The sequence below is a fragment of the Salvelinus fontinalis genome, chromosome 6 (genome assembly GCF_029448725.1).
Source record: "Salvelinus fontinalis isolate EN_2023a chromosome 6, ASM2944872v1, whole genome shotgun sequence".
Classification (NCBI taxonomy): Eukaryota; Metazoa; Chordata; class Actinopteri; order Salmoniformes; family Salmonidae; genus Salvelinus; species Salvelinus fontinalis.
In genome coordinates this window covers 39,400,661-39,413,288 of record NC_074670.1, presented here as the reverse complement: position 1 = coordinate 39,413,288, position 12,628 = coordinate 39,400,661, and the positions used below count along the sequence as shown (strand labels likewise).

Sequence of the window (12,628 nt, the reverse complement as noted above, 5' to 3'; positions counted from 1 at the left end):
ATATTTTCAGGGACAGCTCTAGCCGGGGACAGGCCACTAAAGTTGGGGACTGTCCCTGTAAATCAGGGACGTCTGGTCACCTTATACACACTGTATACATTCAGCCAGCCTATATGAGAGCTGAAGGCCTGCGTGTCGTACCTCTCGTCCCCCGCCAGCCTCCACTCTACAGGGGGGTGTGAACCAGAATGACTCCCAACTGCCCCTTTACTGGTCCTGCTGGAAACGCGAGGGCGACTATGACGTCTACCTGTCCCTCCCTGTCTACCTGTGTCGGCGGGACGGCAGAGGCCTGCGGTCAGGTAAAACAAAGGATGCCCGCCAAAGCCCCTCTTCACTGGCATCGACGCAGCAATGGGGCCCACCCTGTCTCTAACGTCTTCCCGAGCCTGCGTTGTGTGGGTGTATGCCCCCCCCCCTGTTTACTTCAACCTTCTGGTCATCTGCATCATCATATTGCATCATCCTGACTTGAAATGCCTCATGCCAAATGCTACCTGGATGCCACTGCTGGACTAACCTATAACGGCCTGGATTGAGTGCTCTCTTATGATCATGCCACGTAAGGTTAAATGAGAGTGAGGTGTGCGTTTAAGTGGGTGTATGTGGGTGTCTGAGCACCATATGTGTACTACCACATCTGGCATGTGAATGGGGGAGTAACTGAGTCTCCCATGATGGCTAGCTGTGGCTGCGCAGCGCAGACAAGGCTGCCCCATAAAGGCTAATCCACACATCTGCTCTGGGGCAAGAAAGGAGAGAAGGGCAGATGAAGGGCTTGACTCTGTTTAAAGCAGATGTTATAGTCCAATCCAGTATATTGCATGCTTCATGTCTGGCGCTTAAATCGGTCTGCTGCTGTGATCTATTGTACTCCAATGCAGTATGTGTCCATGGCTTTGTATTTTAATGCTATTTCATGCTGACACATCCGTCAGCAACTGCATCAAGCTTACATATTTAAAGGTTTGCATGCAATCGCAAAATGTCTATTCCAGCTTGGTTGAACAGGTTTTTTTTTTCATAATTCTCAGTTCAGAGATGCTAAGAAGCGATGAATGCATACTGGCCAAATCAATTTGTGTATGATCTGTGTGTGTTCTAGAGCATGTGTACTCACTGTAACCTTGATGGCCACATGCACCCGTTTGTAATGTAAGACCCTGTCGGATGCACTCATGTGACCTGGGTTTGTGGATCTATGCATTCATGTGGACTCAGTCATGTGATCTGGGTGTGTATATCCATTCATGTGCACTCACCCATGTTACTTGGGCTTGATCTTACATGTAATTGGAGACGTAAACAAGCATGTGCACTCACTTGATCCGCAGTTGAAAGCCCAGATTTAGGTTAATAAAGTAAGTGAACATGTGTTTTTATCAGTGTGTGTGACACCTTCAATAAACTGTGTTTCTCAATCCCACAGGCAACCTCACCCAGGCCGGTACCAGCCTTGTGCCAACTAAGCCCTCCCCACCGATGCCCCCCAAGAGGACCACCCCTGTCACAAAGCGCAACCCGGAGGACCCCTCTGCGTCCACCCAGTCGGGCCCCACCCCCTCCACCTCCCTGCTTTCTCCTGAGGACCATCATAACCACTCAGTCGGCTTCCAGATGCCTCCCCCGTCCCCGCCCTTACCCAACTACATCCCCTCTTCTCCCTCCCGCCAGCATCTGCACGCTCACTACCTCCACCACCAGCACTCCTACCAACATCCCATCCCCCAGCCCTTGCTCTTTGACCCCCCCAGCCCCACCAGTGAGCCCCCCCAGCGTCCGGCCCCTGTCCCCCTGCACATCATGATCCAGAGGGCCCTGTCCAGCCCCGGCCAGGCCCAGCCACATCCCGACGGCTCCCAGCGTTCAGCCCACTCCCTGCTCTTTGAGACGCCGCCCGAGTACCAGGGGGACCGCGGCCGGCCCCTAGCCGTCAGCATCCAGCCTCTGAAATTGTGAGTCCTGTGGATATTTCATCAATGTTCTAGACTTGAGTAAAACACACACCTCAAACATTAGGTGTAAAGTTGGCAAGACCTTGTCTAGGACTTATGAATGAATCTAGCCACACAAGGTTTCTGTGATGCCAATTATTTATTATCAGCTCCGTCAATAATATGTGACTGGCGGCTTTTCCTATTTCTGTTGAAAACTCATCTGATCTCCATCGCTCCATTTCTCTCTCTTTCCCTCCTCTCTCTTATCAGGGCTGAGGATGACTACTCTGAGGAGGATGATGATGATGAAGATGATGATAATAATGATGATGATGATGAAGAGGAGGAGTACGATGGGGAGCTTCCCCAGCCAGAGCTGGAGCCACGGAGCAGGAGGTGCATGGTGGGAGAGCCCTGCATCAACGTCATCCCCGAGGGGCCCAACAGCAGTGAGGAGGAGGAGGAGGAAGAAGAGCAGGACCTGCAAAGGGAAGAGAGCGACTCGGACGGGCCAGTGCTCTATAAAGATGAAAATTCAGACGAGGAGGAGGAAGATGAGCCTCCACCCAGTATGTATCTCTGTCTCACTTGAATTGGGTTATGGATAAACATTTATACTCAGATACAGCAGCGTCTTTAAAATACTGTAAAAATAAATATGCCACCTAGCAGACTCGGTGGCATATTAGAAGTGATTTACAGTAGAGTGAGCGCATACTTTTTGTATGTGACTATAATCCCTGTGGAAATTTACCCCCGATTTGGCATTGTTAGCACTGCACTCTTACCAATTGAGACACACAGGACACCTACACAGTACCAGTCAAAAGTTTGGACACACCTACAATGGTTGCTCCACTAAATGTTTTGCGATTATGCTGCCGGATTTAGAGGTAATTTGTCGTTTAGTACGGTACCCTGCGTCACTACTTCATTGCTCCAGACCAGCGCAAGGGGGAGTTAGAGCACTGATTATGCATGAGTAGGTGTGGACTGGTATTGTATATCTTTGTATATCTTTGTATACCTGACTACATCTCTCTGTGGTTCTTGTTCAGGTGCTTTGGCCAGCAGGGTCAGAAGGAAAGACACGTTAGCTTTGAAACTGAGTAACCGACACGCCCCAGAGAAACATGCTCGAGAGGACAAGTCCAGCGGTCACACCGAACGACGCACTCCTGGACACACACCAGGTCACACACACCAAGGGTCAACAGGGCTGACATGGCAGAGCAGGGAGCAATGGGAGGCCATACGCACACAAATAGGCTCTGCACTCACAAGGTAATAGATAAAGCCACACAGTCTCACTATCGTTTTCTTCTCGCTCTTTCCTCTTCTCTCCACATGTACACACACCAAATCTAACACAAGGTTGATGTGAACTTCTATCCTCTAGGCGTCTCAGCCAGAGACCCAGTGCAGAGGAGCTGGAGCAGAGAAACATCCTTCAACGTAAGTCTTTCCTACTCCCCATCACATTTTTTCTGACCGGTGAAAACTTTGTGGTGGAGGCATGGAGCGCTTGCCTTCACCCGTCCGATCATGTCTAATCAGAGAACTTAAAGGAAGGGAGGAAGGAATAATGCACTTTTATGGAATTAGAATGGGGCCTAGGTTTTCACCTAATCACAGCTCAATCCCCACTGGTATTTCTCTCTCAGTAAGGATTCTTGTTATTTATATAAATGAGGCCACATTCCAAGAGCATGAGGCCACTTCTTATCAACGTGGATTAGATTTTTTTTATCTCAGTCGGTGTACTTGTGTATTTGTACCTAGTACCTTTATTAAATCCCATTGTAAAATCCTATTTTTGTGAAATAGACAGCAATTGCACAATTTGGTTCATGTCTGTACAGGGTTCTAAACATTGGCTTGACTCTCTCCTTTCCAGCCAAGAACCAGGTAGACAGGCAGGCGGAGGTCCGAGAGATCAAACGTAGACTCACCAGGAAGGTAAGACCAGTGACACACACACGCACTACTGTTACCTGTAATAATATATTTCTCTCATTTAACAGAACATTTACGTACAGAGGATTAACGAGTGAATTGATATAAAACAAGCTGAGAGAAGGTAGTCTTCTTCAAGGGAGACTGGCAATGAGGCCCTTTATCTACTTCCCCAGATAAAGATGAACTTGTGGATACCATTTTGGCTTTCAAAACTACCTCTAACTTCTTTCATACAGAACACAAATTCATCTGACTCTGGGGAAATAGATAAAGGGCGTCATGCCTTTAAACTCTTCATTTAACTCCTCCTCTAGCTGAGTCAGAGGCCCACGGTTGCTGAGCTACAGGCCAGAAAGATCCTGCGCTTCCACGAGTATGTGGAGGTCACCACAGCCAATGACTACGATCGGCGAGCGGACAAGCCCTGGACCAAGCTAACACCCGCCGACAAGGTACAATCAGCTGTCAATGCACTTACTTATTGACACCAGTATATCTTATTGCCCAGTAATGGAAGTATATATTTCAGTCTTTACTTTAGCAGTTAGATGCTCTTTTATGCAAGTCTTAACTGTATTAACTTTCCCACCTTCGTCCAGGCTGCCATTCGGAAGGAGCTCAATGACTTTAAGAGCTCTGAAATGGAGGTTCATGAAGACAGTAGGATCTATACAAGGTACTTCCTCAGCCTATGGACAACATGAAGTTACAGTGGGGCAAAAAAGTATTGTCAGCCACCAATTGTGCAAGTTCTCCCACTTAAAAAGATGAGAGGCCTGTAATTTTCATCATAGGTACACTTCAAAATGACAGACAAAATGAGGAAAAAAATCCAGAAAATCACATTGTAGGATTTTTTATGAATTTATTTGCAAATTATGGTGGAAAATAAGTATTTGGTCACCTACAAACAAGCAAGATTTCTGGCTCTCACAGACCTGTAACTTCTTCTTTAAGAGGCTCCTCTGTCCTCCACTCGTTACCTGTATTAATGGCACCTGTTTGAACTTGTTATCAGTATAAAAGACACCTGTCCACAACCTCAAACAGTCATACTCCAAACTCCACTATGGCCAAGACCAAAGAGCTGTCAAAAGACACCAGAAACAAAATTGTAGACCTGCACCAGGCTGGGAAGACTGAATCTGCAATAGGTAAGCAGCTTGGTTTGAAGAAATCAACTGTGGGAGCAATTATTAGGAAATGGAAGACATACAAGACCACTGATAATCTCCCTCGATCTGGGGCTCCACGCAAGATCTCACCCCGTGGGGCCAAAATGATCACAAGAACAGTGAGCAAAAATCCCAGAACCACACGGGGGGACCTAGTGAATGACCTGCAGAGAGCTGGGACCAAATTAACAAAGCCTACCATCAGTAACACACTACGCCGCCAGGGACTCAAATCCTGCAGTGCCAGACGTGTCCCCCTGCTTAAGCCAGTACATGTCCAGGCCCGTCTGAAGTTTGCTAGAGAGCATTTGGATGATCCAGAAGAAGATTGGGAGAATGTCATATGGTCAGATGAAACCAAAATATAACTTTTTGGTAAAAACTCAACTCGTCGTGTTTGGAGGACAAAGAATGCTGAGTTGCATCCAAAGAACACCATACCTACTGTGAAGCATGGGGATGGAAACATCATGCTTTGGGGCTGTTTTTCTGCAAAGGGACCAGGACGACTGATCGTGAGATTTTGAGTGAAAACCTCCTTCCATCAGCAAGGGCATTGAAGATAAAACGTGGCTGGGTCTTTCAGCATGACAATGATCCCAAACACACCGCCCGGGCAACGAAGGAGTGGCTTCGTAAGAAGCATTTCAAGGTCCTGGAGTGGCCTAGCCAGTCTCCAGATCTCAACCCCATAGAAAATCTTTGGAGGGAGTTGAAAGTCCGTGTTGCCCAGCAACAGCCCCAAAACATCACTGCTCTAGAGGAGATCTGCATGGAGGAATGGGCCAAAATACCAGCAACAGTGTGTGAAAACCTTGTGAAGACTTACATAAAACGTTTGACCTCTGTCATTGCCAACACAGGGTATATAACAAAGTATTGAGATAAACTTTTGTTATTGACCAAATACTTATTTTCCACCATCATTTGCAAATAAATTCATTAAAAATCCTACAATGTGATTATCTGGATTTTTTTTTTTTAATTTTGTCTGTCATAGCTGAAGTGTACCTATGATGAACATTACAGGCCTCTCTCATCTTTTTAAGTGGGAGAACTTGCACAATTGGTGGCTGACTAAATACTTTTTTGCCCCACTGTATATACACAATTACATAATATAGATCTTGCATTAACATACCAAGACATTTGTTTCGATCCCTTTAATTGGCTGCTCTTACAGCCTTGGAAAATACCTTTTTGATATGTTGAGTTGTTGTGATTGATCAAATTATCATTGATGTTCTTTTCTTTAGGTTCCACCGGCCTTAGCATCCACCCCATGCTGGAAAGCACTTACTTAACCAGTGGCCGGCAGAGTCTCTTGGAGAGGAGTCGCGGGGTCTTGGTGCTCCCTAAACAGACTTCCCTTTTATGTTGCTGAATGTACTGTACAGATCATCAAGGAAGGCCCTGGAATTGACTGAACGGAAAACAGGGGGACTGAGGACCAGATGCAGTATTTCTATCGGATAGTAGGGGGTACCAAGTGCCAACAAAGTGAAGAGGTGGCAGAGGGGCTTGACCGAGAGGGCTGATTAGGAGCCACTCTGCAGATGTGTGTTATCCTTCAGGGTTCCACTGACAACGACCTTTTGCCACCTCTTTCGATGTTGCCTTTTTTCTGGTTTTACTCTGTATGGCACAGTTAACCCATGTTGCAGATATGTAAATGTAATAACATTACAGTAATAATAGTCATAATAATGACAGCTACAATAATAAACACATTAATAATAAATGTTAGAGACGAAGCTGCAGAAAGAGAATAAGGAGGAAGACGACTGTGGGATTTGCCATTCCCAAAACTGGAAAAGCTCTGGGATTTTTGTGTACTTGTGTATAGATTTCTGTGATTTCTTAGACTGAAACTTGAGAGTTCTAATAATGACAACTGTAATGCATAATATTTTGATCACTTTTACATGCATTTTTACATTTGAATCATTTAGCAGACGCTCATCCAGAGCGACTTACAGGAGCAATTAGGGTTAAGTGCCTTGCTCAAGGGCACACCGGCAGATTTCTCACCTAGTCCGCTTGGGGATTCGAACCAGCGAACTTTTGGTTACTGGCCCAACGTTCTTAACAGCTACCCTGCCTTGCCTGTATTTATATTTGGCTGTGACGTGGGGTGAGCATTTGAGCTTTAACTAGTCATAGGAAAGAACACAATGAGGAGGTAGTTGGTGTGCTATTCTTTTTTTTATTTGTTTCGTAATTTTTTTTGCCAGACTGATCCCCATGCTGACAGTAGAATGCTGTTTTTTCATATCACAGATTTCTTCATTTCGCTGCATGAGCCAACAACACACAGTGCAATTATTGAATCGCTCTGGATAAGAGCGTCTGCTAAATGACTTAAATGTAAATGTAAATGTAAACACTTTTTTTAATTTACGCTTTTTTATTTGTGTTTTTTGTACTTCTCTACATAGGTCAAACCATGCAATGCTGCAAATAATAGCTGTTTTGAAATGCTAAGATTATGATGATGGCATCTTAAATATAACAAAAGTTAAAATGTTATAAATCTTTACAGAATGTATCAAAGTGCAGTTAGCGTAGATCAGGATTTGATGAAAAAAACACAATTAGTGGATTTTACGGTTGACAGGGAATCATTTCGGCAGGAAAATACTTTTTTATCTGGAGAAATGTTACATGCGTTGTATTCTGGCCAGTAGATTACAGAGTCCTTTAATGTACAGATGCATTTAGGTTACTGTTGTGTATATATTGTTCTTCCTTATTATTTGAAAATAAATGTTAACTATAATAGTATTATAGGTTGCTATTTTTCTAAGCACAAAATATTACTGTATGATTAAACACTGCAACAATGGGAATCTTTAAGTGTTCGGTTTTACTTCGTTTTTTTACGAAATTTGGAATTTTAGTAACTGCCTGTAAATAGTCACCTATAATTAAAAACCTTAAATCACTCTGAGTCTTGTTGTTGGACTTATGCCGCGTTCATGTGCTAGTCGGAACAAGGAAACTAAAAAAAATCCACTTGCTAACTGTTTGCAGTTACACGTGCCGCGTTCAAACAATTAGCAAGTCTAACATCTTTGAGTTTCCTACTTCCGACTAGCACTTGAATGCAGCATTAATAGCTCACTTATGTGAATAAATATATGCGTGCAGGGTAAAGGGATTGTTCACTCCAGAATGAATTGCCTAATTTAGATAGCGTCCCCGTCCCACCTCCCATCTTCAATAGTGAAGATCCAGCTAAATCCTGTAATTCCAAATGAATGGGACAATATCTAATTCACCTGGGATTCAGGCATATAGCTGAATCACAAGAACAAGTTGATCTGAACTAATTAATATTTAAAAATAATAATAATAATTTCTGGGTAACTAGTACCTTACTGTAGTATATTTTAAAATAGTTTTAAAAAATTACTTTCTAGCAAAACAATATTTCTCAAGCAAGAACATTTTTGCAAGGACTAATCACGTTTCCATCCCGTTTTTATGCGAGTAAGTCATACCGTATAAAAAAAATCACAACGTGTGATGGAAACAGGAAGTTTTGGAACAATTTTATAAATGCTGCCAAAATTTGCAGCAGGTCAGCTTGGTGGAAACACCTCTGTTGGGAAAATGTGCATATTTTCATGATGCGTATTTTAGATATTCACATGAAAATGTGTCTCCAATTTAATGGAAATCTAGCTATTATCTGGGTAAGGAGGGGAAAACCGAAAACTAGCTCTTATTGGCAGAGGTTTGGAACTCTCTTTGTTATTGGTCTATTAACCAATTTACTGCATGGTGATGTCACTATCGAAAGCTGAATCTCCCACTCATGCAAACCTGCTGATTAGAAGGTCCTGTGTAGATAGCAACTATCAGGAAATGACACTGAACATGTTTTTTCACTCTAGTGTTTGTTTCATCAGCTGATAAAATTTTGACTAGCTGGGCCTTTAAACGCCCACAACAGTAAAAATCCACTTTTTCGAGATGAAAGACGATAGCCAGAGTTTACCCATGATGTTGCACAACGATGTAAGTCAATGTTATCGTTTAAGTCAATGTTAACGTTGGGTATAATTTGTTGAACACTGCACGTGATTAACTACAACCAGTTTGCAAGTCAAAAATATCAGAGTCTCCTAGTTCTGACTAGATGTGAACTCAATGTTATGCAGTACTGTGGTGGAGGGTATACAGTTGAAGTCGGAAGTTTACATACACCTTAGCCAAATACATTTAAACTCAGTTTCACAATTCCTGACATTTAATCCTAGTAAGAATCCCCTGTCTTATGTCGGTTAGGATCACCACTTTATTTTAAGAATGTGAAATGTCAGAATAATAGTAGAGAATGATTTATTTCAGCTTTTATTTCTTTCATCACATTCCCAGTGGGTCAGAAGTTTACATACACTCAATTAGTATTTGGTAGCATTGCCTTTAAATTGTTTAACTTGGGTGTAGCCTTCCTCAAGTTTTCCACAATAAGTTGGGTGAATTTTGGCCCATTCCTCCTGACAGAGCTGGTGTAACTGAGTCAGGTTTGTAGGCCTCCTTGCTCGCACACACTTTTTCAGTTCTGCCCACAAATGTTCTATAGGATTGAGGTCATGTCACGTTCCTGACCTGTTTTCCTTTGTTATGTATTTGTTTTAGTTGGTCAGGGCGTGAGTTGGGTGGGTTGGTCTAGGTTTCTATTTCTATGTTGGGTTTTTGTGTTCGGCCTGGTATGATTCTCAATCAGAGACAGGTGTGTATCGTTTGTCTCTGATTGGGAGTCATACTAAGGCAGCCAGGGTTTCACTGGTGTTTTGTGGGTGTTTGTTCTTGTGTCAGCGTTTGGGCCACACAGGACTGTTGCAGGTTAGTCACGTTTGTTGTTTTGTTAATTTGTAGTGTTTTGTTGGTTTGCCATTAAATCATGAATACTTACCAATCCGCATCTTGGTCCGATCCATGCTCCTCCTCGTCTGAGGAGGAGAACGACTACTACAACCTTTACAGAAACACCCACCAAACCAGGACCAAGCGGATTGGAGAAGGACGGCAAGAACAAAAGCAATGGAGAGAAGAGGAATGGACATGGGAGCAAATATTCAACGGAGAAGGACCCTGGGCTAAGGTGGGAGAGAATCGCCGCTCTCGGGAGGAGAAGGAGGCAGCCACAGCCCAGGAGCGCTGGTATGAGGAGGCAGCACGTAAGAGAGGCTGGAAGCCCGAGAGGCTCACCCAAAAATTTCTTGGGGGGGGGGGCTAAAGGGGAGTGTGGCGAAGCCGGGTTGGTTACCTGAGCAAACTCCCCGGGCTTACCGTGGAGTGAGAGGGCGTCGTACTGGTCAGACACCGTGTTATGCGGTAAAGCGCACGGTGTCCCCAGTACGCGTGCTTAGCCCAGTGCGGGCTATTCCACCTTGCCGCACTGGGAGGGCTAGGTTGGGCATCGAGCCGGATGTCATGAAGCCGGCCCAACGTATCTGGCCTCCAGTACGTCTCCTCGGGCCGGCGTACATGGCACCAGCCTTACAGGTGGTGTCCCCGGTTCGCCTGCATAGCCCAGTGCGGGCTATTCCACCTCGCCGCACTGGCAGGGCTACGGGGACCATTCAACCTGGTAGGGTTGGGGAGGCTCGGTGCTCAACAGCACGTGTCCTCCTTCACGGTCCGGTATATCCGGCGCCACCTTCCCACCCCAGCTCAGTACCACCAGTGCCTACTCCACGCACCAGGCTTCCAGTGCGTTTCCAGAATCCTGTTCCTCCTCCACGCACTCTCCCTGTGGTGCATGTCTCCAGCCCAGTGCCTCCAGTTCCGGCACCACGCACCAGGCCTACTGTGCGCCTCAGCAGGTCAGAGTCGGCCATCTGCCCAACGCCGCCTGCGCTGCTTGCCTGCTCAGCGCTGCCCGAACTGTCTGCCTTCCCAGCGCTGTCTGAACTGCCTGCCTGCCCAGCGTGGTCTGAACTGTCTGCCTGCCCAGCGCTGCCCGTCTGTCCCGAGCCTTCAGAGCCGTCCAGCCAGGACCAGCCAGAGCCGTCCAGCCAGGACCAGCCAGAGCCGTCCAGCCAGGACCAGCCAGAGCCGTCCAGCCAGGACCAGCCAGAGCCGTCCAGCCAGGACCAGCCAGAGCCGTCCAGCCAGGACCAGCCAGAGCCGTCCAGCCAGGACCAGCCAGAGCCGTCCAGCCAGGACCAGCCAGAGCCGTCCAGCCAGGACCAGCCAGAGCCGTCCAGCCAGGACCAGCCAGAGCCGTCCAGCCAGGACCAGCCAGAGCCGTCCAGCCAGGACCAGCCAGAGCCGTCCAGCCAGGACCAGCCAGAGCCGTCCAGCCAGGACCTGCCAGAGCCGTCCAGCCAGGACCTGCCAGAGTTCCTCAGCCAGGACCTGCCAGAGTTCCTCAGCCAGGACCTGCCAGAGTTCCTCAGCCAGGACCTGCCAGAGTTCCTCAGCCAGGACCTGCCAGAGTTCCTCAGCCAGGACCTGCCAGAGTCCCTCAGCCAGGACCTGCCAGAGTCCCTCAGCCAGGACCTGCCAGAGTCCCTCAGCCAGGACCTGCCAGAGTCCCTCAGCCAGGACCTGCCAGAGTCCCTCAGCCAGGACCTGCCAGAGTCCCTCAGCCAGGACCTGCCAGAGTCCCTCAGCCAGGACCTGCCAGAGTCCCTCAGCCAGGACCTGCCAGAGTCCCTCAGCCAGGACCTGCCAGAGTCCCTCAGCCAGGACCTGCCAGAGTCCCTCAGCCAGGACCTGCCAGAGTCCCTCAGCCAGGAGCTGCTGGCCCTTATCCCAGTGCTGCCCCTTATCCCGATGCTGCCCCTTCATTTAGGTGGGTTTAGTTGGAGGGTGGTCATTGGGAGGGGGATACGGAAGCGGGGAGTGACTATGGTGGGGTGGGGACCTCGCCCAGCGCCAGAGCCGCCACCGTGGACAGACGCCCACCCAGACCCTCCCCTAGACTTTGTGTTGGTGCGCCCGGAGTTCGCACCTTAAGGGGGGGGGGGTTCTGTCACGTTCCTGACCTGTTTTCCTTTATGTATTTGTTTTAGTTGGTCAGGGCGTGAGATGGGTGGGTTGGTCTAGGTTTCTATTTCTATGTTGGGTTTTTGTGTTCGGCCTGGTATGATTCTCAATCAGAGACAGGTGTGTATCGTTTGTCTCTGATTGGGAGTCATACTAAGGCAGCCAGGGTTTCACTGGTGTTTTGTGGGTGTTTGTTCTTGTGTCAGCGTTTGGGCCACACAGGACTGTTGCAGGTTAGTCACGTTTGTTGTTTTGTTAATTTGTAGTGTTTTGTTGGTTTGCCATTAAATCATGAATACTTACCAATCCGCATCTTGGTCCGATCCATGCTGCTCCTCGTCTGAGGAGGAGAACGACTACGACAACCTTTACAGGTCAGGGCTTTGTTATGGCCACTCCAATACCTTGGCTTTGTTGTCCTTAAGCCATTTTGCCGCAACTTTGGAATTATGCTCGGGGGTCATTGTCCATTTGGAAGACCCATTTGCGACCAAGCTTCAACTTCCTGACTGATGTCTTGAGATGTTGCTTCAATATATCCACATAGTTTTC

General features: G+C 46.9%; 1 protein-coding gene across 6 annotated transcripts in view; it reads left to right on the top strand.

Moving 5' to 3' along the window:
* The window catches only part of LOC129857815 (phosphatase and actin regulator 4B-like), a 90,453-nt gene extending 83,055 nt beyond the window's left edge, over positions 1–7,398 (top strand). For 5 of the 6 annotated variants that reach the window (XM_055926415.1, XM_055926416.1, XM_055926418.1 and 2 more), the window contains 9 exons: positions 159–302; positions 1,430–1,955; positions 2,208–2,506; positions 2,996–3,221; positions 3,337–3,392; positions 3,835–3,896; positions 4,211–4,348; positions 4,496–4,572; positions 6,328–7,398. In XM_055926415.1, coding sequence (XP_055782390.1) covers positions 159–302; positions 1,430–1,955; positions 2,208–2,506; positions 2,996–3,221; positions 3,337–3,392; positions 3,835–3,896; positions 4,211–4,348; positions 4,496–4,572; positions 6,328–6,343 — 1,544 coding nt within the window. In that variant the 3' untranslated portion in view covers positions 6,344–7,398. The remainder of the gene's footprint in view (positions 1–158; positions 303–1,429; positions 1,956–2,207; positions 2,507–2,995; positions 3,222–3,336; positions 3,393–3,834; positions 3,897–4,210; positions 4,349–4,495; positions 4,573–6,327) is intronic. The other variant, XM_055926419.1, reaches the window with a different exon arrangement.
* Positions 7,399–12,628: the final 5,230 nt, after the last annotated feature.